Raw genomic sequence first — 25,665 nt, 5'->3', positions numbered from 1 at the left:
GGGATTGCCTAGCCAGTGATGCCATCATTCCAGGAGCAAATAAAAATTTACTCTACTCTTTAGTTCAGGCTGATATACCTGTTCTTGTTCTGCTGCAAAGTGTAGTGTTCCCAGATTGCATCGATGTCCAAGGCATAATTCAGATGCTTATTGGCGAATGAGTCATTGTGGTGATCAGGAGTTGTTAAAGTGACTGTGTGCACATCTGCTGATGACTTTGTGTTCTGCTTAGATGCCACATTATTTCAGTGCTTCACATATCGCGAACTGAGGCCCACTGCAGTGGGATTGGTCGCGGGTGCGACAGAGTTTGATGTTTTTGTCCATTCTGCAGAATAATGCGAGAGCAGCCTAACGTGGTGCTCAGTGCTGCACATAATGTGGCTGTCAGAATGTCTCCTTTTGTACGGCAAATGGACTTTGCGATTGACTGGATGGCAGTGGAAGCAGGCCGTGCTCTCTATAGGTAAGCTCATGCACAAGCTCCAGCTTCCTCTGTTGTAATATTGAATGTAAATTTCTTCATTGTTTGAGTACAGGAGTTGGGAGGTCATGATGAGGTTGTATAGGACATTTATGAGGCCCATTCTGGAGTACTGTATCCAGTTCTGGTCACCCTGCTAAAGGAAGAATGGAAAGGGTTCATTCAAGATTTACCAGGATATTGCTGAGAATTGAGAGTTTGAGTTATATAGAGGCCAGGACATTTTTCACTGGGGCGTAGGAGGCTGAGGGGTGACCTTACAGAGGTTTATAAGATCCTGAGGAGTATGGCAGGTGTCTTTTTCCCTAGAGTGGGGGATTTCAAGACTAGAGGGGTCATATGTTTAAGATGAGAGGAGAAAAATTTAACAAAGACATGAGGGGCAATTTTTTATTTACTCAGAGTGGTCATATGTGAGTGAACTGTCACAGGAAGTGGTGAATGTTAGTTTCAACACTTAAAAAGACATTTAGATAAGTACATGAATAAGAAATGTTTGGAAGGATGTGGGCCAAGTGCAGGCAGATGGGACTAGTTCAATTTGAGATTATGGTTGGCATGGACTGGTTGGACCAAATGATTCTATGACTCTTTAGATCTTTGTAATTCAATTAAAATGATATAAAGGCATTGATTCTTCTCCAATGTTGTATAATGTGGTGGTTATCTGTGCCGAAATATCACTGGTACACTGTCTGCTGTACAGCATTTCTACTACTGGGATACTGTCACTGAGTGGGACCACTGCTTTATTCCAGCTCCTGATGATGAAGATTATTTGTAATAGTGCATTCAAAAGGATGTTACCATAGCCAGGAATGCAGTAACATTCTCTGCAGACCCTGTTTATTTGAGAGTTGCTGATTTAAGGATGTCCCTTTCATTTGCAGAAGCAAATAATCAAAGATCTTTGCAAGAGGTACCAGCATTTTGTTTGTAGTGGTGGTGCTCTTGTAACTGTCTCTTTGGAGAAGGTGGACAGATTTCACCCTGAGAGTAAGAACAACAACCATCACCATTCTTTGCTCCCGCCTGGTTAACCAGATGAAGTTGCCTTTGTGATCCCTGGCTGCCTGGTGGCCCCCTTGTTTGTCTGATTCTCTCTAACATCTTTGTTTTAATTTGCAGGCAGGCTGACCGATCAGACTGCACCTACATCGTCCTGAATGGGCGACTGAGGTCTGTCATCCGTAAGGCTAACGGCAAGAAAGAACTTGTAGGAGAATATGGACGTGGAGATCTGATTGGAGTGGTAATTAGTTATCTTCCCACCCTATTTAAACGATTGTCTAAATCCAGTTTGCTGAGGGGAATGAGCCATTAGGTGAAGGTACAGTGCCAGTAGTACACACAGCAGTCAGATGGTTTCTCTCTGTTCCCTAACAAAGTGGCAGTGTGGACCAGGATTGTCGAAATCTGATTCACTTATTTAATAACCATTTGCTTCTTAACACCCTTGGCTGAACAGTGAGCAATTGGACTTATTTCTCCTTGAGCCCGTGGTCAGTGGCTGACAGAATGTCCTCTGCATGAGTTTTGATGTCTTCCTCCCATCCGTTCACTTTCTGGCCTGTGTGTGTGTGTGAGACCAGATCCATGTGAGAACCGCAGTCTGAGTAGGTTGAGAGTACTTCTAATTCAAGAGATTGTAACCCTATCACAACACTCTGCCCAAATCTCCTGTTCTCTCATGGATTCTGACCAGAAGAGAATTCAGCTGCCTCCTGAATGTAAATTGACTGCAAAATTCTGTGTGTTATTAATGAAAGAAACCAGTCTGGATAAGGTCTGAATTTGATGGGCAAGTAAAGTGAATGACCAATTAATAAGGGCAAATATCTCAATATTGTGGGTCATTTGGTACAAAAAAGATTCATGTTACCTTCACCTGCACTATTGGATGACTGTTCTGAACACCATTTTGGCAGATCTATTTGGTTTAACTTTAGACAAATCCCTTGTATCTGCACTGACATAATATTCCTTCCTCAGACTATCTAAATCCCAGTGAAACCATTGGCTTTTATGTCAGGTTCTGAAGTATGTGATCCATAAGGTAATAAGGCAGTTTGTACTGCGACAGGTTGGACGGGTGGATGGTCTGTTTCTTGCCTGTCATTTTCCATTGATTTGTAACTTGCCTTGAAATGAGCTTTAATTTTATTTTTCTTTCCGTTTCAGGTCGAAGCCCTAACTCACCAGCCCCGAGCCACTACGATGCATGCAGTTCGTGACTCTGAACTGGCCAAGTTACCCGAGGGAACACTGAATAATATCAAGAGAAGGTATCCTCAGGTTGGTTGCCAAGTCCAGGCTGACCTTCTCGGCATGATATGATGCTTCAAAGTATAAAAGTTGTTGCCTATCTCACTTCCTTCAGGGGACTTCCAAATATTCTCTCATCTCTCCTCTTTGTAATGTTATGAAGATGTAGAGGTGTACTGTGCCTTTAAGGAAGTTGAAAAGCTAGCAAGGACTGACAAAGCACAGAGTCCTGAACAAGGTAGCAATGTAACATTTAGTCAAAACAAATAGCAGCAGATGGGTTGCCATGAAACAAAAACAAATTCAAATTTAGTCAATTGGTTTTAGTTATGCTTGAAGATACCAAAATCCAATCAAATCTGAATTTAGTATTTTGATAATATTAAAACCAGTGAAACGATTTGATGTTTTGGGGTATGAAAGCAGAAATTTTGAATAGTTAGGGGGAGAACTGCCAAAGACCAACAAGTATAGACTGCTAGCTGAAGAGCTGTCTAAAAGGTACTCGTCTGTAAGAAGTATGCGCAGCAGAACATCAAAACCGACCTAGAGAAAAATTCACAGAGGAATATCTACAAAGGAGAATTAACAAAGCTGACTGGGTTTTGAAATGCGTCTTTTTTTGTGTAAATCTTAATCGGGGTTTTTTTATCAGACCAATATTATATAGAGCGGGAGGTAAAAGATACATTTTAGAGAAAGGAGTTGTAAATAATTGTTGGTTTTAATATTCTCTGTTGGACTTAAAGTAAAAATTAACAATTTTATTCTTTAAATAGTGACCTCTGGGATAGTTCTTTGCCTCTCGAATCTTAACAGTTAACGGCATGAGGTGAACATTTTCTGTGTGGCTGGTTTAAATTAGCAGAGGGTTTACCCATGTTGTAACAGTATAGCTGTTTGAAGTGTTATTTTCTTTAAAGTAGGGTGGTAAAATGGTCCAAAACGTCAGCCCAAAGGGTGGATTATTTTTGTTTGTTCACGGGACATATGTGTCACTTGCTAGGCCAGTATGAATTGCCCTTCCCTAATTGCCCTCGAGAAGGTGATGGTGATTACTGCAGTCCCACGGTGCTGTTAGAAAGGATGTTCCAGGATTTTGACCCAGTGACAGTGAACGAAGAATGCTAGATTTCAAGTCAGGGTGGTTGTGTGGTTTGGGGAGAAACTGATGTTTCCATGTGTCTACTGCCCATTTCCTTCTTGATCATTGTAGTTAGGTGTTTGGAATGTGCTGTTGAAGGAACCCAGATGAATTTATTTGGTTGCTCCACCATAGAGGAATTAAATGGGGGCTGATGTTTTGATTTCAGTTCATAAGTGTTTACAGATGCTGCCAGGGTACCTCCTAATGGCAGTGCATGCCAATGGATTCTTTGGGTTGTCCTGGTGCTTGTATTTGTTATTTTGCAGACCGGTGGATCGATGAGAAAAGAGTAAGCTGGATTTTCACTCTACTCAGATAAACCTATTACATGGTTTTTACTCAGTTTCTGTTTTAACCTAGTTCCTTTTGTAGCTTTAAAGAGTGTGTTGAAAAGTGCAGCACTCTATTTGGGAAACTTATCCCAACCCCAAACAGTGTTTGTTTGAAGTTCCAAGGCTCCATGCACAGCAATTAGCATCAGAATGCCAATCACAGCACTGACTTCCAGTTCTAGAGGTTCGTGCCATTTGCTGTCCTCGGGGTCTGCACAACCAGTGAGAAAATTAGAGGGAATGTCAGTCCCAAGCTCTCAATGCTGGGTCGCAGACTCTCAGAAAGGAGAAACATTTACCAGTCTACTCCATTCTGTTGTTTCTGGAGGTTATTCTTCAATTTGACAGTTGATGGATTCTGTTTTAGAATTATTTCATTTAAGCTTGTATCTTTTTTCTCTGCATGGGAAGAGAGAGAGAGAGGGAGAGAGAGATGCTTTCTATCTGCAGGCTCTGGAGGTTTTTCTCCTCTGATGTTGCCCTAGCAGTTACAGCATTTTACCACTTTGCATCTCAACCAATCACAGGACTGTTGTAGGCAGTTTTTCCTTGACTCAAAACATCCTTTCTGCCACATAGTCTCATTCTCCTTCCTTCAAAAAGCAATGTTTTTATTCCTCAGCTCAAAAAAATGCAATATTGCCTTTAAGTTGCAAAACTTTCCTGGTATTTCAGTTATAGTAATCCAACTTCCATTTCAATTTATAATTCCAAAAAACAAAAATATTCATAGAATCCCTACAGCTTGGAAAAAGGCCATTTGGCCCAACAAATCCACACTGACCCTCTGAAGAGTAACCCAGTCAGACGCATTCCCCTACCCAATTACTCTACATTTACCCCTGACTAATGCATCTAACCCATACATTCCTGAACATTATGGGCAATTTAGCATGGCCAATTCATTTAACCTGCACACCTTTGGATTGTGGGAGGAAATCGGAGCACCCGAAGGAAACCTACACAGACACGGGGAGAAGGTGCAAACTTCTCCTCACCCAAAGTTGAAATTGAACCTGGGTCCCTGGGCACTGTGAGGCAGTGCTAAGCACTGAGCCACTGTGCCGCCCATATCTGATCCCTTAAAAGGGATAGTGTCAATTTTTGTTCTCTGCATTCTGAAAGGTGCTTTGATTTTACAGATTGCTTTAAACGACCTGTCTTGCCTGTGTGCTCAATCCCACTAGGTTGGTGAACACGGGCTTTGCGGGTGGGGCTGTTGTGCAATGGTATTGCTTTTCAGCGCTCTCAACCTGTTGTTGGTAACAGTCTGTATGTATGTCTCAAATGCTGGGTCATGGTCATATCCTGGGTCTGCAGTGAGGTGGAGGGGCGCTATGGCTTCTCATTATTTTTCAGGGGCAAAGTCCCATTGGAGAATAAAGTTATTTCCAATTCACCAAGTCCATGGATATTTCCTGGGTATTCTTGGGAAGGACAAACGAGGCAAGGAGCACACGATGAACAGGTAGGACCCCAGGCAACAATGAGGACCAGATGGCTCTTAGTGTGCATGTACTCCAGCCCCTTAAGATATCAGGTCAGGTGGATAAAGTGGTTCAGAAGGCAGATGGTATTGTTATGGACCGGATTAGATTCCCCCACTGCCCCAGTTCTTGTAAGGAGATAGCCTTTTCCCTAACTTTTACACTCATTTAAACACAAAGTGTTCCACATGTGATTTGATTGGTCCACCATTAGGCTTTAATCAAAACTCACTTCATTCTTACAACATGGTTAAAATACAAAAAAAACAGAAAAATGGACATAATTTTAGATTAGATTCCCTAGAGTATGGAAACAGGCCCTTTGGCCCAACAAGTCCACACTGACCCTCCGAAGAGTAACCCACCCAGACCCATTCCCCCACTCTATATTTACCCCTGACTAATGCACGTAACACAATGTAGCATGGCCAATTCACCTGGCCAGCACATCTTTGGACTGCCGGAGGAAACCCACGCAGACACTGGGAGAATGTACAAACTCCACACAGACAGTCGCCCAAGGTGGGAATTGAACCTGGGTCCCTCGCACTGAGAGATAGCAGTGTTAACCACTGAGCCACCGTGCCACCCTACTCAATTGACATACCGAACAAGCTAACGTGTTATCTAACCATTGATCAACTGCTCCAATATAGGCAGCATCCCATAAACACACATTCATAAAAATACAATTGAGTAAAACTGTTGTTATTCTCAGGTGCTCTCTCTCTCTCCAGTCCAGAAGAAAGAAACAAGCTGCCCTTTTGATTTTTAAGAGGAACCCTCATGTCTATGACTTCACAGCAGCAGCAGAAAACTCAAGATTTTAGCTCAAGCAGCCAGCAAAAACTTTCTCAACCACTGAAAATAAAACTAAAAGCCTTGCTGGGTCTGTGTGAGCCCTGAGCTTGCCCACTCATGATTTTTTTGTCTCATTTTTCTAAAGAACACACAAAAGGAGAATTGCCTGTCGAGGAGACATTTCAACTGCACTGTGACCACACTCCACTGCAAGAGCAACAGCACAGAGCACCTCTCGTAAAGACACAGTCTTGTCACATTGTCCTTTTCTTTATAAGCTGAGGCATAGAATTTAAGGGCAGGGAGGTTATGCTGGAACTCTATAAAACGTTGGTTAGGTCACAGGTGTGCAATTCTGGAATCCATATCTGGAATTAGGGATGGTTATCTAGAACATTCTGCCTGTGACGGTGGTAGAAGCTGAAACTCTTACAATATTTAAGAATTATCTAGAGGTGCACTTACAATGCCAAGGCTATGAGCTGAGTGAAGGAAACTGGGGTGTGAATCGTTAGGATCTTGCTGACCAACCTAGATGCGAGGGGCTGAAAGGCCTTTTTCTGTGCTGTATACCTTTATGAATGTTGATCGTGCAGACAGTGAGAAAAATCCAAGATATCTGGCAAGAGTCCCTTGAAGATCTTCCCTGGAGGCTTGGTGTCAGAATCTGTGCTGAAATATCCTGGGATTGGCGTCCAGCACGATCTGAGTTGCAGAAAGGTGAGCAGCTGTCAGAAACTTGGAGCTTCCCCCCCAGTGGGACTGTTGTCTGTGGTTGGTGTTTATCTGTGCTCTGTTCCAGGAGCAGTGAATTCATACTTTATGGTGAATTATGTTTCTTATAAGGAAACACTGATGCCTGCTGATCAGACAGTAAGGGACTACGGTTTGTAAGTCGTTAATGACTGTCATCCTTAGGATGGGGGAGAGGTAAATAGGATCCCTTTGTGGTTGAGTGCTTCAAGATGACAAACTTATCTCAGCAATAGTTGAGGCGGCACAGTGGTTAGCACTGCTGCCTCATAGCGCCAGAGATCCGGGTTCAATTCCCGCCTCAGGCGACTGACTATGTGGAGTTTGTACATTCTCCCCGTGTCTGTGTGGGTTTCCTCCGGGTGCTCCAGTTTCCTCCCACAGTCCAAAAATGTGCAGGTCAGGTGAATTGGCCATGCTAAATTGCCCGTAGTATGAGTAGAAGGGGTAAATGTAGGGGAATGGGTTTGGGTGGGTTGTGCGTCGGTGTGGACTTGTTGGGCTGAAGGGCCTGTTTCCACACTGTAAGTAATCTAATCTAATAGTTCCATCTCAAAAATATGTGGAATTTCTCTAGGTATTTCAGACCCTCTGGCATCCACAGTATTTTGTTTTTTGCAACTTTATTTCAAACTCTCCTGTCCCACTTGGGAATCTATTATCACAGACAGGTACACACATCCCATCTGTGAATAAGAAGGCAAATAAAATGTTGCTGTTTGTTGAAAGGTGAAGGGGATATCAGTAGGGATGTTTTGCTGCCATTATGTTGTGGTGAGGCCACATCTGGAGTACAGTGTACAGTTTTATTCTTGTTTAAGAAAGGGTGTAAATGTGATAAAAGCAGTTTGGAGAGTATTCATTTAACTGGTTCGTGGCAATGGTAGAGTTTATCTTATGAGGGAATGTTGGACAGGCTGAGCCTGTATCTGTCAGACTTTAGAAGAATGAGAGGTGATCTCATTGAAGCATTCAACACCCACAATGGACTTGGCAAAGTAGATCTCTCCTCTTGTAGGGAGGGATGAGAACAAAGGGACACAGTTTAAAAGGAACGGGTCTCTCATTTAGAGTCTCCAGAGTAATCCAGCACAGAAACAGACACCTCAGACCAACTGATCAATGCTGACCATAATCCCAAACTAAGCTAGTCCCACTAAGTTAGAGGCAAGAATTTTTTCCTGAGGGACAATAGACAATGGGTGCAGGAGTAGGCCATTCTGCGCTTTGAGCCTGCACCACCATTCAATATGATCATGGCTGATCATCCTTAATCAGTATCCTGTTCCTGCCTTATCTCCATAACCTTTGATTCCACGACTGAAAATGTGTTGCTGGAAAAGCGCAGCAGGTCAGGCAGCATCCAAGGAGCAAGGGAATCAACGTTTTAGGCATGAGCCCTTCTTCAGGAAAACCTGCTGCACTTCTCCAGCAACACATTTTCAGCTCTGATCTCCAGCATCTGCAGTCCTCACTTTCTCCTCAAGGATTTTTTTCCCTTGACTCCACTATCCTTGAGAGCTCTTTCCAACTCTTTCTTAAATGAATCCAGAGACTGGGCCTCCGCTGCCCTCTGGGGAAGAGCATTCCACACAGCCACCACTCTCTGGGTGAAGACGTTTCTCCTCATCTCTGTCCTAAATGGTCTACCCCGTATTTTTAAGCTGTCTCCTCTGGTTCAGCACTCACCCATCAGCAGAAACATGTTTCCTGCCTCCAGAGTGTCTAATCCTTTAATAATCTTATATGTCTCAATCAGATCCCCTCTCAGTCTTCTAAACTCAAGGGTATACAAGCCTAGTCGCTCCAGTCTTTCAGCGTAAGGTAGTCCCGCCATTCCAGGAATTGACCTCGTGAACCTACGCTGCAGTCCCTCAATAGCCAGAATGTCTTTCCTCAAATTTGGAGACCAGAACTGCACACAGTTCTCCAGGTGTGGTCTCACCAGGGCCTTGTACAGCTTCAGAAGAACCTCTTTGCTTCTATCCCTCTTGTTATGAAGGCCAGCATGCTATTAGCCTTCTTCACTACCTGCTGTACCTGCATGCTTACCTTCATTGACTGGTGTACAAGAACACCCAGATCTTCATGCTGCAGTTGTATAAGACTCTGGTGCGGCCGCTTCTGGAATATTGTGTGCAGTTTTGGTCGCCATACTATAGGAAGGATGTGGAGGCACTGGAACGGGTGCAGAGGAAGTTTACCAGGATGTTGCCTGGCATGGTAGGAAGATCCTATGAGGAAAGGCTGAGGCACTTGGGGTTGTTTTCTTTGGAGAAAAGAAGGTTTAGGGGTGATTTGATAGAGGTGTACAAGATGATTAGGGGGTTAGATAGGGTTGACAGTGAGAACCTTTTTCCGCGTATGGAGTCAGCTATTACAAGGGGGCATAGCTTTAAATTAAGGGGGGGTAGATATAGGACTGATGTTAGGGGTAGGTTCTTCACTCAGCGAGTCGTAAGATCATGGAATGCCCTGCCAGTAGCAGTAGTGGACTCTCCCTCTTTATGGGTATTTAAGCGGGCATTGGATAGGTATATGGAGGATAGTGGGTTAGTGTAGGTTAGGTGGGCTTTGATCGGCGCAACATCGAGGGCCGAAGGGCCTGTACTGCGCTGTATTGTTCTATGTTCTATGTTCTATGTTCTATCTCTCTGTACTGCCCCTTTACCTAAATTGTTTCCATTTAGGTAGTAATCTGCCTTCCTGTTCTTGCCACCAAAGTGGATAACCATACATTTATCCACATTAAACTGCATCTGCCATGCATCTGACTACTCACCTAACCTGACCAGGTCACCCTGTAATCTGCTAACATCCTCCTCACATTTCACCCTGCCACCCAACTTCGTATCATCAGCAAATTTGCTAATGTTATTACTAATACCATCTTCTGTATCATTAATATATATTGTAAAAAGCTGCGGTCCCAGTACTGATCCCTGCGGTACACCACTGGTCACTGCCTGCCATTCCAAAATGGAGATGTTTATCATTACTCTTTGTTTCCTGTCAGCCAACCAATGTTCAATCCAAGTTAGTACTTTGCCCCCAATACCATGCGCCCTAATTATGCTCACTAACCACCTATGTGAGACTTTATCAAAAGCTTTCTGAAAGTCCAGGTACACTACATCTACTGGATCTCCCTCGTCCATCTTCGGAGTAACATCCTCAAAATATTCCAGAAGATTAGTCAAGCATGATTTCCACTTCATAAATCCATGCTGACTCTGACCTATCCTGTTACTACTATCCAGATGTGTCATAATTCATCCTTTATAATAGACTCCAGCATCTTTCCCACCACTGAGGTCAGACTAACTGGTCTATAATTTCCTGCTTTCTCTCTCCCACCTTTCTTAAAAAGTGGTACGCCATGAGCCACCCACCAATCCGCGGGAACTGATCCTGAATCTATCGAACTCTGGAAAATAATCACCAACGCATCCACGATTTCCCGAGCCACCTCCTTCAGTACTCTGGGATGTAGACCATCAGGCCCTGGGGACTTATCAACCTTCAGACCTAACAGTCTCTCCAACACCAATTCCTGGTAAATATAAATTCCCTTCAGTTCAGGTCCTTCAGCCACTGTTACCTCAGGGAGATTGCTTGTGAACACAGATCTGAAGTACCAATTCAATTCTTCTGCCATTTCTTTGTTCCCCGTAATATATTCCCCTGTTTCTGTCTTCAAGGGCCCAGTTTTAGTCTTAACAATTTTTTTCCCTTTCACATACCTAAAAAAGCTTTTACTATCCTCCTTTATATTTTTGGCCAGTTTACCTTCGTACCTCATTTTTCCTCTGCTTATTTCGTTCTTAGTAATCCTCTGTTGTTTTTTAAAAGCTTCCCAGCCCTCCGTTTTCCCACTTATCTTTGCTATGTTATACTTTTTCTCTTTTAACTTTATATGTTTCTTAACTTCCCTCGTCAGCCACGGCCACCCATGCCTCTTCCTAGGATCTTCCTTCCTTTTTGGGATGAACTGATCCTGCATCTTCTGCATTCTACACAGAAATATCATCCCTGCTAAGGTATTGCACCATTGAACTTTGGCCAGCTCCTCCCTCATAGCGCCATAGTTCCCTATATTCAACAGAAATATTGTCACTTCCGATTGTACCCTCTCCCTCGCAAATTGCAGATTGAAGCTTATTTTATTCTGGTCACTACTTCCCAATGGCTCCTTCACTTCGAGGTCCCTGATCAATTCTGGTTCGTTGCACAATACCAGATCCAGAATTGCCTTCTCCCTGGTAGGCTCCAGCACCAGCTGCTCTAAGAATCCATCTCTGAGGCACTCCACAAAGTCTCTTTCTTGAGGTCCAATACCATCCTGATTCTCCCAGTCTACCTGCATGTTGAAATCCCCCATAACATCTTTGCGACAGGCCAATTTCAGCTCCTGATTCAACTTACATCCGACATCCAGACTATTGTTTGGGGGCCTGTAGGTAACTCCCAAGAGAGTCTTTTTACCCTGAGAATTTCTCAGCTCTATCCACACTAACTCTACATCCCCTGATTCTAGGTCCCGCTGTGCAAGGGACTGAATATCATTCCTTACCAACAGGGCCACCCCACCCCCTCTGCCAGTCTGTCTGTCCTTACGATAGCACGTGTAGCCTTGACTATTCATTTCCCAGGCCCTGTCCACTTGAAGCCACGTCTCAGTTATCCCCACAATATCATAACTGCCAATTTCCAAAAGAGAGCCTCAAGCTCATCCATTTTATTTCTAATGCTTCATGCATTCATGTATAGTATTTTTAATTTGGTACTGCCCTCACCCCATCAACCTTGCAGCATGATCCCTTTCCGAGTTTTCTGCCTCTTGATACAATTGTCTTTCTTGACTTCCCTTGTTCTAACTTTCCCTTCAATTTCCTTCTTAAACATCCAGTTTGTCCCCTCACCCCCCGCTACTTAGTTTAAACGTAGCTGTGTTGCAGTAGCAAATCTGCCTGCCAGGATGCTGGTCCCCAACCTATTAAGGTGCAAACTGTCTCTCTTGTATAATTTATGTTTACTACAAAACATACCCCAGTGATCCAAGAATTTAAATCCTTGCTTCCTGCACCAGTTCCCCAGCCAAACGTTCAAGTCCATTATCTCCCTGTTTCTGGCCTCACCAGCCCAAGGAACTGGAAGCAAACTGGAGATAACCACCTTGGACGTCCTGCTTTTCAGCCTTCTTCCGTGTTCTCCGAAGTCCCGCTGTAGTATGTTCCTCCTCTTCTTCCCGACATCATTTGTGCCGACATGTACCATCACCTCTTGTCATGAGTCTTTGAAAGGTTCCTCCCCAGGGAGCAATGGAACAGGTTATTTGAATAATTTTAAAGGTAATGTAGGTAGATTTTAGAGTAACAAGGCAGTCAGTGATTTTCAGGATTAAGTGGGAAGAGAGATTTGAGGTTACTGTCAGATCAGTCACGGTCTGATGAAATGGTGGATCAGGTTCAATAGCCTGCCAAGTCATATGCTTATGTTTTGATGGTAATTCTTTTTCATAACTATGTCAAATTGTTTATGTATTGTAGGTAGTCACTCGGTTGATTCATCTACTGGGTCAGAAGATCTTGGGCAACCTGCAGCAGGTGCATGGGACATTTCCAGGTAGGGCACCTAGCCATGGGATTCTGAAGTAAATCCAACTTCAGATGCTCATATTCTTCTCCCATCTCAGCAGCTGTCTTGATCCCTACTGAGAGCCAGCACGTATTACTCACATGAAACATCTGTCTGTCCAGGGCAGTGAGCGGTGCCTCAGCTTCTGTGCTGTGGTATTTGTTACCTTCAGCTGCTCAGTCTATCTGCTCATAAACGTTGAATGGGCAATGTTCTGCCAATCATGGCAGTTCAGACAAAATGTAGCAGGTAATTGAGACATTTTTATACAGTTATACCAAGGGAGTCTTGAATAATAATGTCTTCTGTGTGAAATAGAGGTGGGCCTCTGGTAAATCCATCTGTAGGTCTAGTAATGCTCTTACACCCTGTGGCCTCTACCACCTGGAATGATAGTAAATCCTTACGGTTAGCTAATACATCGGAATACCACCATCTGTAAATTCCCATCTGTGTCACACATCCTACTGACTTGGTACGACGCCACCATTCCTTCATTGTCAATGAGTTTAAACCCTGGGACTCCTTCCTGAATAGCACTGTGGGTTTCTCTCGATTGTTCATGTGTGAATGTTGCTGGTTAGGTCAGCATACTGCCCTTCGCTAATTGCCTAAAACTTCAGAAAGGCAGCTGGCTGTCAGTCTGTTGAGGGTAGCTAGGGATGGGCAATAAATGCTGGCCATACCATTGACCCCCCTCCCTCCCCCCCCCCCCCCCCCCCCCCCGCCGATCCCGTGAGAGACTGGGGACAGCTCAGCAGGCAGATGATCAGATGTCCCCTCAGCTCCACTGTTAGGTTTTGCAGTCTTAAACCTGCAGATGACCTTAAGCACAGCATTTCCTGAACAAGGAGCAGTTTTAGTGCAGTTCTTCCACAAGCCCATAAATATAAATACAAAAATAAGCCATTTCGACCATCTAATCCACTCAGCTACTCAATGAGTTCAAGCTGATCTAACAACTTTCCTGCCTTAGCCACTTGATTCCATATCTGATTAAAAATCAATCTCAGCCTTGAGTAAATCTGTACTTAAAGAAGCAGCCTCAATAACCCTGTATGTAAATTATCCGCAGATTCACTGCTCTGAGAGAATAAATTCCTCCACCTCATCTCTATCTTAAGTGGGTGACCCCTTATTCTGAGATTATAGCCCTTATCCTTTTTAGAATAGGGCTATCAACACTTACCACTGACTCTTATTTCAGAATAAGACCAAAGTTCTCAGATCAAAATTTCTCTGAGCTTACTAACCAACACAATATAGGTGTGGAATTGTAACTTGAAGAAATTTCAGGAAATGAGAGTGGAATAAGGTCTTGTTTCTGTTGTGAAGAGTTGACAATCAGAATGGGCGTTGCTAGATGATCTAGCTGGATAAGATACTATCACAACACACCTTGCCTGCAAAATCGAGATCCCTCCCCCATTTTTGTTCTATTTTGTACAGACAAATCTTAGAGGTAACTTATTGAGCTCATTTTTGTGTATCTTGATTCTTCCAGGCTCTGGTATCGGACTGTCAACAGCTAGCAGTGCCGATGTAACAAACCCAACCAGTAACCTGTCCACTGTGGCTGTGCTTCCTGTCTGTGATGATGTACCAATTGCTGCCTTCACCATGGAGCTGACTCATGCACTCAATGCTATTGGTTAGTGAGAGATTTGTATGGCACAATTTACCTGGTCTCTCTGACCTTGAGCTGTAAAAGCTTCAGGTTTAATCTGAGCATTGACCTCTGAAACTCATGTTGCTGCAAGAATACCATCATCTTTGGGAAATGCTCAGAACTCATGTTTAGATTTAACAATGGTTTCACTGAATCCCATCCAGTTTTCCAGATCAGAAACTTGGGAAGGAGTATTCTGTGGGAATAAAGGACTTTCATTCTCTTGACATTCAGTTGCACTCTTATGTGAAGATGAGATTGTAGGCTGGAGGGAGTCACCAAGGAACTCTGCCTCAGCAGTTAAGGAAGCAATTGGGCACCATGTGCTTGGGAGCTGGTACATGTGAATTAGGAACAGGCCATTCAGCCCCTTGAGCCTGCTGTGCCATTTAGTGGCAGATCTGACTACTCCACAGCCCCACATACCCCCGCCAACCTCTGACCCCTTGCTTATCACAAAACGCTCCATGACTGCCTTCAAAAAAATTCAAAAGATCTGCTTCTACCATGTTTTCAGGACTAGAGTTCTGAGAGAAAATCTTTCTCTTCACCTGGAGGCGACCCCTAATTTGATGAGGAAAAAGTGAGGACTGCAGATGCTGGAGGTCAGAGTCGAGAGTCTGGTGCTGGAAAAGCACAGCTTCTGAGGAGCAGGAGAATCGAAGTTTCGGGCAGGAGCCCGAGTTCCTGATGAAAGGCTATGCCTGAAACGTCTATACTCCTGCTCCTCAGATGCTGCCTAACCTGCTGTGCTTTTCCAGCACCACACTCTCAACCCCAAATTTGAGATAGGCTCACAAAAGGAAACATCCATTCCACATGCACCCAGTCAACAACACTCCGATTCTGCAACATTAAGATCTTTTAAACATTTGAATTAATTCAACTCTTGCTTTTACTCTCCAAAACTGCTCTTCTAAACTCCTGTGGATACTAGTCTAACCTGTCTACCCCTTCCTCAAAAAATAACTCACCCATTCTAGGTATTAATCTGGTAAACCTTCTCTGAACTGCTTCAGTACTTCAATTCCAAATAACCTCCCACTTTTGAATTCCATCCCCTTGTAATGCATGATAATATTCTATTAGCTTTCTTAATTACTTGTGAACGTTTTGCTATTGCTGTGCAGGGACACTCTGATCCCTGTGCAATCTCTCACCATTTGGGGAATGTGTTTCTTTTTAATTCTTCCTACCAAAATAGGCAATTTCAGATTTTCCAATATTATACTCTAATTTCCCAGATGTTTGCCCACTCACTAATCTTATCTTTATAATCATTAATATTATCTGTATACCTGTATACTCACTGATCTTACCTGTAGCTTCCTTATGTGATCTTCACAACTTATTTTCTTCTCTACTTTTGTGTCATCAGCCATGCCTTTCATATTCATCATTTATATGAACATAAAACAAAGAACATTACAGCACAGTGCAGGCCCTGCGGCCTTCGATGTTGCACCAACCCGTGGAACCAATCTGAAGCCCTTCTACCCCACACAATTCCATTTTAGTCCATATGCTTATCCAATGACCATTTAAAGTTGGCGAGTCTACTACTGTTGCAGGCAGTGCGTTCCATGCACTTCCTACTTTGAGTAAAGGAACTACCTTTGGCATCTGTCCTATATCTATCACCCCTCAATTTAAAGCTATGACCCAACACCATCCGAAGAAAACATCTCTCACTGTCCACCCTATCGAACCCTCTGTTTTTCTTATATGTCTCAGTTAAGTCACCTCTCAACTTTCTTCTCTCCAATGAAAATAGCCTTAAGTCCCTCAGCCTTTCCTTGTAAGACCTTCCCTCCAATCCAGGCAGCATCCTAGTAAGTCTCCTCTGAACCCTTTCTAAAGCTTCCACATACGATAATGCGGTGATCAGAACTGTACGCCATACTCCTAAGTGCAGCTGCACCAGAGTTTTGTACAGCTGCAGCATGATCTCATAGTTCTGAAATTCAATCACTCTACTAATAAAAGCTAACACACCATATGCCGCCTTAACAGCCCTACCAACTTGAGTGGTAACTTTCAGGGACCTGTGTACATGGATGCTCATCTACACTGCCAAGAATCTGCATTTCTGTTGCTTCCAAAGTGAATCACCTCATACTTGTCCACACTAAACTCCATTTGCCGCCTCTCAGCCCAGCTCTGCAGCTTACCTATGTCTCTCTGTAACCTACAACATTCTTCATCACTATCCACAACTCCACCGACCTTAGTGTCATCCGCAAACTTACTAAGCCATCCTTCTACGCCCTCATCCAGGTCATTTATAAAAATGGCAAACAGCAGTGCATCCAAAACAGATCCTTGATGTACACTATTACTAACTGAACTCCAGGATGATTATTTCCCATCAACCACCACCCACTGTCTTCTTTCAGCTAGCCAATTTCTGATCCAAACCACCAAATCACCCTCAATCCCCAACCTCCGTATTTTGTGCAATAGCCTACCGTGAGGAACCTTATCAAACACCTTATTGAAATTCATATACACCACATCAACCGCTTTCCTTTTATCCACCTGTTTGGTCAAAGAATTCAATGAGGTTTGTGAGGCACGGCCTATCCTTCACAAAACCGTGTTGACTATCTCTAATCAACTTATTCCTCTCTAGATGATTAAAAATCCTATCTCTTATAACTTTTTCCAACAGCTTACCCACAACTGATGGAAGGCTCGCTGGTCTATAATTACCAGGGTTGTTTCTACTCCCCTTCTTGAACAAGGGGACAACATTTGCTATCCTCTAGTCTTCTGGCATTATTCCTGTCGACAATAACAACATAAAGACCAAGGCTCTGCAATCTCCTCCCTGACTTCCCAAAGAATCCTGGGATAAATCCCATCTGGGCCAGGGGACTTATCTATTTTCACACTTTCTAGAATTGCTAACACCTCCTCCATGTGAACCTCAATCCTGTCTAGTCTAGTCGCCCGTATCTCAGTATTCTCCTCGACCACATTGTCTTTTTCCTGTGTGAATACTGATGTAAAATATTCATTTAGCATTTCCCCTATCTCCTCGGACTCCATGCACAACTTTCCACTACTATCCTTGACTGGCCCTAAACTTACACTCATCGTTCTTTCATTCCTGATATACCTATCGAAAGCTGTAGGATTTTCCTTGATCTATCCGCCAACGACATCTCATGTCCCCTCCTGGCTCCTCTTAGCTCTCTCGTTAGCTCTTTCCTGGCTAACCTGTAACTCTCATGACCCCGTAACCGAACCATCGCAGCCGCCGCCTTCCTCTTGACGAGATTCAACTTCCTTAGTAAACCATGGCTCCCTCACTCGACAACTTTCTCCCTGCCTGACGGGTACATACTTATCAAGGACCCGCAGTAGCTGTTCCTTGAATAAACTCCACATTTCAATTATCCCCATCCCCTGCAGTTTCCTTCCCCATCCAATGCATCCTAAATCTTGCCTAATCGCGTCATAATTGCCTTACCTCCAGCTATAACTGTTGCCCTGCAGTACATACTGCTAAACATAACCGAATTGTGGTCACTATTACCAAAGGGCTCACCTACCTCCAAATCTAACATCTGGCCGGGTTCATTACCCAGTACCAAATCCAGTGTGGCCTCGCCCTTTGTTGGCCTGTCGATGTACTGTGTCAGGGAACCCTCCTGCACACATTGTACAAAAACTGACACATCTGTAGTACTTAACTGTAGTATTTCCAGTCAATTTTTGGAAAGTTAAAGTCCCCCATGACAACTACCCTGTTACTCTCGCTCCTATCCAGAATCACCTTTACTATCCTTTCCTCTACATCTCTGAAACTGTTAGGGGAGCTATAGAAAATTCCCAGCAGGGTGACCTCTCCTCTCCTGTTTCTAACCTCCCCTTACTCCCTCAGTAGACGAATCCTGAAACGTCCTTTCTGCAACCGTAATACTGTCCTTGATTAACAATGCGTCCCCCCCACCCCTCAACCTTTTACCATCTTCTCTGTTCTTACTGAAATATCTAATTCCCAAAACCTGCAACAACCATTCCTGTCCCTGCTCTAGTCATGTCTCTGAAATGGCCACAACATTAAAGTCCCGGGTACCAACCCATGCTGCAAGTTCACCAACCTTATTCAGATGCTCCTGGCGTTGAAGTAGACACACTTCAAACCAACATCTTGCTTGCAGGTGCCCTCATGCGACCTTGAAACCTTAATTTGGACCTCACCACACTCAACCTCCTGTATATTCGAAGTACAATTTGGGTTCCAATCCTCCTGTATTAGTTTCAACCCACCTGGAGAATGTTAGCAAATTCTGCTCCTGCCCCCCGGGATATTGGTACCCCTCTAGTTTAAGTGAAGACCATCCTGTTTGTAGAGGTTCCACCTTCCCCACAAAGAGCCCCAATTATCCAGGAATCCAAAACACTCCCTCCTGCACCATCCTTGTCGTCACATTTTTGTCCTCTCTCTCCCTGTTCCTCGCCTCGCTAGCACGTGGTACTGGCAACAAACCAGAGATAACAGCTCTGTTTGTCCTAGCTCTAAGCTTCCACCCTAGCTCCCTGAATTTCTCCCTTAAATCCCCATCTCTCTTCCTACCCATGTTGTTGGTAACTATGTGAACCATGACTCGGGGCTGCTCCCCCTCACCCTCAAGGATCTCGAAAACAAGATCAGAGACATTGCGAATCCTGGCACCTTGGAGGCAACATACCAACTGTGAGTCTTTCTCGTTCCCAACAGAACCTCCTATCTGTCCCCTTAACTATGGAGTCTTCAATGACTAATGCTCTGCCCTCTTCCCCCTTCCCTTATGAGCAACATCGACAGACTCTGTGCGAGAGACCTGTGCCCCATTGATAAGTAGTCCCCCAACAGTATCCAAAATGGTATACTTGTTGTTAAGGGGAATGGCCACAGGTGATTCCTGCACTGCCTGCCGGTTCCCTTTCCGTCCCCTGACTGTAACCCTTTGTCTTATACCTGAGGTATAACTACCTCCCTGTAACTCCTCTCAATCACCCCTTCACCTCCCGAATGATCCGAAGTTCATCCAGCTCCAGCTTCAGTTCCAGTTCCCTAATGCTGGAGTTGGGTGCACTTCCTGCAGTTGCAGTCAGCAGGGACACTCGTGGTGACCCTCACCACCTACATTCTGCAAGAGGAACATTCAACTGCCCTCACCTCCATTCCCAATATTCTAAATTCCCAATGAGACTATTGAAAACTGAAAAAAAGGACAAGTCTACTTTCCAAGTTATTGCACAGAGCCTTTTATTTTGGTTTGAGGTGGGAGATACTACCCGAGTGGTGTCTTGGGTAAAGCAACCACCCAGCAATCCCATGTCAGCTCCTGCTCTGCGGCGCTCCACCTATACACTAGGTAAGATTATATATTTACTTTCCTGTCGGGCCTCTGGTCCTCGCTGTCACTCCTCCCACTTCAACTGCCGCCGAAAAAATTAAGATTGTAAAATGTTGATTCCCTGTGGAATACTGATTACATCTTACCAACCAGAAAATAACCCAGAAAATATCTACTGTGTCCTGTTAACCAGTCAATCTTCTACATATAACAATGTGCTACCTATCATACCAGGGGCTTTTACTTTCTCAATCATCTTTGTGGCACTTTAACAAGTGGCTTCTGAAAATCTAAGTGTGATATGCCCACTTTATCTACAACACATTCCCCTTTATCTACAACACATGGAACATTCCTCAAAGAACTTTATTAGATTATTTAAATGTGGTTTCCCTCTCACAAAATCATATTGATTCTTCCTTAATTAACCTGAGCATAATTAAGTGCCCAGCTCTTAAGTTAGAGTCATAGAGATGTACAGCATGGAAACAGACCCTTCGGTCCAACCCGTCCATGCCGACCAGATATCCCATCCCAATCTAGTCCCACTTGCCAGCACCCGGCCCATATCCCTCCAAACCCTTCCTATTCATATTCCAATCCAGATGCCTCTTAAATGGTGCAATTCTACCAGCCTCCACCACATCCTCTGGCAGCTCATTCCATACACGTACCACCCTCTGAGTGAAAAAGTTGCCCCTTAGGTCTCTTTTATATCTTTCCCCTCTTCTAGTATCTTTGATATGACAGATATTGAGCTGACTGGAGTTAAAAACAGAATGTGCTGGAGGAACTCAGCAGGTCTGATAAGAGAGAAATCAAGTTCACATGTTGACTCCAGTATGACTCCTTTTTAGAAGGTCAATACTATGGGCCTTTCTGTCCCCATCCCTTTCTCAATGCACAACTTAACTATTCCAAATTAATAGAACCCGCCCTGATTTTCTTTTTTGGGAATCAAATTAAGGCATCAACTCTTTCAATAGCCACATTTTTAAGAGTCTATGGTAAATCCATCAGGACCTGGGGACTGTGGCTCTGACAATTTACTCTATACCAGTTCTCTGATAGTTGTAATTTTCTTCAGTTCCTCCCTCTTTCCACTTCGTTATGTACAACTATTTCTGCATTATATCTTGTGTCATCTAGAGTGAAGAGTGTGGTGCTGGAAAAGCACAGCGGGTCAGGCAACATCCAAGGAGCAGGAGAATCAACGTTTCAGGCAAAAACCCTTCATCAGGGCCTGATAAAGGTCTTTTGCCTGAAATGTTGATTCGCCTGCTCCTCGGATGCTGCCGGACCTGCTGTGCTTTTCCAGCACCACACTCTCGGCTCTAATCTCCAGCATCTGCGGTCTTCGCTTTCCTGTGGATTGACGGCTGGTACACTCTACCGGTTCAGATCACCTTTCACTTCCTCGTTTTCCATGGTTAATTCCCCAACTTGCTTTCCATAGGACTGACACTCACTGTATTAAGTCTTATTTAAATATCTGTCAAAGGTCTTTCTACTTGTTACCTTTTGAGTTACTTTTATCCCAGTGTAATTTTTCCCTTCATTTTAAGCAAGCTTGATGTTTTTTAGATTCTGTACAATATTCTGTTGGGCGGTACAGTGGCTCAGTGGTTAGCACTGCTGCCTCACAGCGCCAGGGACCCAGGTTCAATTTCAGCCTTGGGCGACTGTCTGTGTGTGGAGTTTTTCCTGTGTCTGCGTGGGTTTCCACTGGGTGCTCTGGTTTCATCCCACAATCCAAAAATGTATAGATGAGGTGAATTGGCCATGCTAAATTGCCCAAAGTGTTCAGTGATGTGTAGGTTAGGTGCATTAGTCAGGGTAAATGTAAAGAAATAGGGTGGCCGAGTTGGTCCGGGTGGAATACTCTTTGGAGGGTCAGTGTGGACTTATTGGGCCGAATGGCGTGTTTCCATACAGAAGGAATTCTATGATGACTCATTCTATGATTATTTCAATCTCCAGACTAGTTGGCTTTTCACCACCCAATTATATGTTTTACTGACATTTGACACTACTCTTCAATTTTATCCATGAACTGCAGATATTCCCTGAAAGCTGGTATACCGTCACCAAATCACTCTTTATTTACACGTGCAGGGTACATGACACTGACCCAGCTAGCTCAGAGCTGGTTCCTACAGGGAACGGAACACTCCTGTTTATATCTGTCAGCCAGCACTCCTAGGTAGAGCTGGTTAACAACCCCAATCAGGAAAATCATATTCTCAGGTCCACCTGCTGACCTCCTTCCTCCCCATCTAAGTCCCCGGATGGAGGCCTGTTCTTTTTCCTGTCACTTCACATGAGGTGTTTCCACAACGGGTCTGGATCCTCCAACTCTGCCTCGGATAGCGGTGGCATGCACTACACCGTAGCCCACCCCTTGTGCCCAGAGCAACTCAGAAGAAATTCATCATCTTCAGGCAATAACAGCGTCAAGTCTGCGTCTCCTGACATGTCCATCTTGCCTGCAGAGGTTTCTTCAGGCGCTTGGCAGAGGGGGAGAACTTGTGGCTCTGACAGCCTTCCAGATATTCTGAGGGGCAGGGTATTCTGTTTTACAGCAGTGCCTAGATTGCAGCTTTCATTTGGTACACGTGCTTGTTCAGAACCAGCACTCCTACCCAAACTTTGAACATCATAGGACCTGACTTTGCAGCGACTATGTCTCTTACCCATCCAGACCCTTGGAGTAGGCATCCACAATGACTAAGGAGATTGAGCCCATTAAAGATTGTTTTGCCATAGTCTTACCAGACCATAGGGGCTGCTCTCTCATTAGAGAGAGAAGTGATTGGTAATGATTTAACCTGAGGGCCACCAGATCTCGGGCGAGGGAAGAGGTTGAAAAGGAGAGTCCTTCATGGGAACCTCAAACTGGTGATGGGGATTGAACACACACTGTTGGCATCACACTACTCTGCAAACCAACCTTCCAGCCAACCTCTCCCCCCAGAAAAGAACCTGCATAGTCGACACATTATTCCAACCATTCCCATGAATGTGGAGGAGCCGCTGGTGGTAACTTTTGTCTTTGGTTGGACAGCGCCCAGACTGCCAACAATGCGGCTCTGTCTGCATCCAATCCTGGTCACCAGACAAAACTTCCTACCGGCACCTTCATTTTGGAAACCTCTGGGATGACCTTGATGGAGCTCAGCCAGTATCTGGCAGCGACCTTTGCTCAGGACAATCACGGTTGCTTTCCATAATCATATGCCATTCTTGACAGTGATCTGGTCTCTCCAGGTCCAAAACGGTTGTAGCGCCCCTTTGGTTTCTCCCATCACCAGCAGCTGTTTCAGTTTGCTAGGACTGGATCATTTTGCATCCAAAGTCTGATATTAGAACAACAAAGAAAAGTACAACACAGCAACAGGCCCTTTGGCCCTCCAAGTCTGTGCCAGTCATCATGCCCTAAATAAACTAAAAATACCTTCTGCCCTTATTCGGTCAGTATCCGTCTACTCCCTCCTTATTCATGTAATCATCAAGATGCTTCTTAAATGTCACCAATGTGCCTGCTTCCACCATCTCTTCTGACAGATCCTTCTGATCCTTCAAATCTTCCACATCATTCTGGTAGTTTGGTGACCAAAACTGCACACAAGACTCCGAATGCAGCCTGACAAGGATTTTATATAGCTACAACACGGTTTACCAATCCTTGTACTCCATGTTATGGTTGTGGGTATGTTCACTGAGCTGGGAAGTTGATTTGCAGACGTTTTGTCCCCTGTCTAGGTGAGATCTTCAGTGCTTCAGGGTCTCCTGTGAAGCACTGCTGTACTGTCTCGTTTGGAACTTATTTGGTTCCATTTTTGCTGCTTCCAGCAACCGGAACCAAATAAATTCCAGAAGAGACAGTATAACACAGGAGGTTCCAAAGCACTGAAGATGTCACCTAGACAGGGGACAAAACGTCTGCAAATCAACTTCCCAGCTCAGTGAACATACCCACAACCACAGATACCAGCACCTGAGCTGCAAATTGTTACATAAACCTTGTACCCAACGCTCTGGGTGACAAAGGCAAGCATGCCATATGCCACCTTAATCACTTTGGCCACCTATGTTGCTGCTTTAAGGGAACTATGGACCTGTATGCTCAGATCTGTCTGTATGTTAATGTCCTGATGGGCTATGCCATTTGCAGTATAGTTCACACCTAGATTTGAACCTCCAAAATGCTTCATTTTGCATTTGTCTGGATTAAACTCCACCTGCCATTTCTGTGCCCAAGTCGCTAATCTATCTATGTCCTGTTTCATCTTTTCACCATTGTCGGCACTATCAGCAACTCCACCAATCTTCGTGTCATCTGCAAACTTACTAATCAGGCCACCCACATTTTCCTCCACATCATTTATATTTACTACAAACAACAGAAGGGAAAAAGTGAGGACTGCAGATGCTGGAGATCAGAGCTGAAAATGTGTTGCTGGAAAAGTGCAGCAGGTCAGGCAGCATCCAAGGAGCAGGAGAATCGACGTTTCGGGCATCCTGAAGAAGGGCTGATGCCCGAAACATCGATTCTCCTGTTCCTTGGGTGCTGCCTGACCTGCTGCACTTTTCCAGCAACACACTTTCAGCTATAAACAACAAGACCTGAGACTGATCCCTGTGGATCACCATTAGTTACCAGTCTCCAGTCTGAAAAACACCCTTCATTGCTACCCTCTGCCTTCTGTGGCCAAGCCAGATTTGTATCCATCTAGCCAGCCTACACCGAATCCACGTGATTTTAGTTTTTGTACCAATCTGCCATGTGGAACTTTATCAAATGCCTTACCAAAGTCCGTAAAAAATACACACAGTCCTTCCCTCAATAATCCTTGTCACCTCTTCAAAACATTCAGTCAGGTTGGTGAGACATGACCTTCCCCATACAAAACCATGCTGCCTGCCCATTAACTAGTTCATTTTCCTCCAAGTATGCAGTATCTTCTCCAAGAGCTCCCCCACCATATATATCAGGCTTACCATCTTATAATTTCCTGGATTATCTCTGCTTCCTTTCTTAAACAAGGGAGCAACACCGGTGTGGCTCCAAAGTACTGGAGCTTAGCCAATGGTCAAAGAGGATGTGAAGGTATTTGCTAATGCCCGGTTATTTCTTCTCTTGCATCTCACAGTACCCTGGGATCAATCCCATCTGGCCCTGAGGACTTATCTACCTTAATGTAATTTAGGATACCCAAATTTTCCTTCTTCCATAAGTGACATTCTCGAGACTATTCACACACTCATCTCTGACCTCAACATCAGTCATGTTCTTCTCCTTGGTTAATACCGATACAAGGTATTCTTCAGGATCTCTCCCATTTCCTGTGGCTCCACACATAATTTCCCTCCTTTATATTTGAGTGGGCCTACTGTTTCCCTTGCTACTCTATTTCTTCCAAGATATGCGTATAAAGCCTTAGGATTCTCCTTGACCCTTTTTGCTAAAGACATATCATGGCCCCTTTTAACCTTCCTAATTCCGTGTTTAAGTTCCTTCCTAATTTCTATATGCTTCTCAAGGGCTTTACAAGTTTGTTGCTGCCTCGACAAACTTCCTTTTGTATGCTTCCTTTTTCCTCTTGACAAAGCTTACAATTCCCCTTGTTGTCCACGGTTCCCAAATTCTGCAGTTCCTGTCCTTCTGTTTCGCAGGGACATGCATGTTCTGCCTTTTAATAAACTGGTCTTTAAAAGCATCTCACGTGCCTGACCTAG

The 25,665-nt window shown here is 44.2% G+C and overlaps 1 protein-coding gene across 9 annotated transcripts in view; it reads left to right on the top strand.

Annotated features, from left to right (window-relative positions):
* Nucleotides 1–25,665, top strand: part of pnpla6 (patatin-like phospholipase domain containing 6) — a 224,021-nt gene that overhangs the window by 120,485 nt on the left and 77,871 nt on the right. For all 9 annotated transcript variants that reach the window (XM_072564052.1, XM_072564051.1, XM_072564054.1 and 6 more), the window contains 5 exons: nucleotides 335–466; nucleotides 1,613–1,736; nucleotides 2,666–2,779; nucleotides 12,819–12,894; nucleotides 14,411–14,557. In XM_072564052.1, coding sequence (XP_072420153.1) covers nucleotides 335–466; nucleotides 1,613–1,736; nucleotides 2,666–2,779; nucleotides 12,819–12,894; nucleotides 14,411–14,557 — 593 coding nt within the window. The remainder of the gene's footprint in view (nucleotides 1–334; nucleotides 467–1,612; nucleotides 1,737–2,665; nucleotides 2,780–12,818; nucleotides 12,895–14,410; nucleotides 14,558–25,665) is intronic.

This window comes from Chiloscyllium punctatum, chromosome 46, assembly GCF_047496795.1.
Source record: "Chiloscyllium punctatum isolate Juve2018m chromosome 46, sChiPun1.3, whole genome shotgun sequence".
Lineage (NCBI taxonomy): Eukaryota > Metazoa > Chordata > Chondrichthyes > Orectolobiformes > Hemiscylliidae > Chiloscyllium > Chiloscyllium punctatum.
This window is presented reverse-complemented; position numbering and strand designations above follow the sequence as displayed.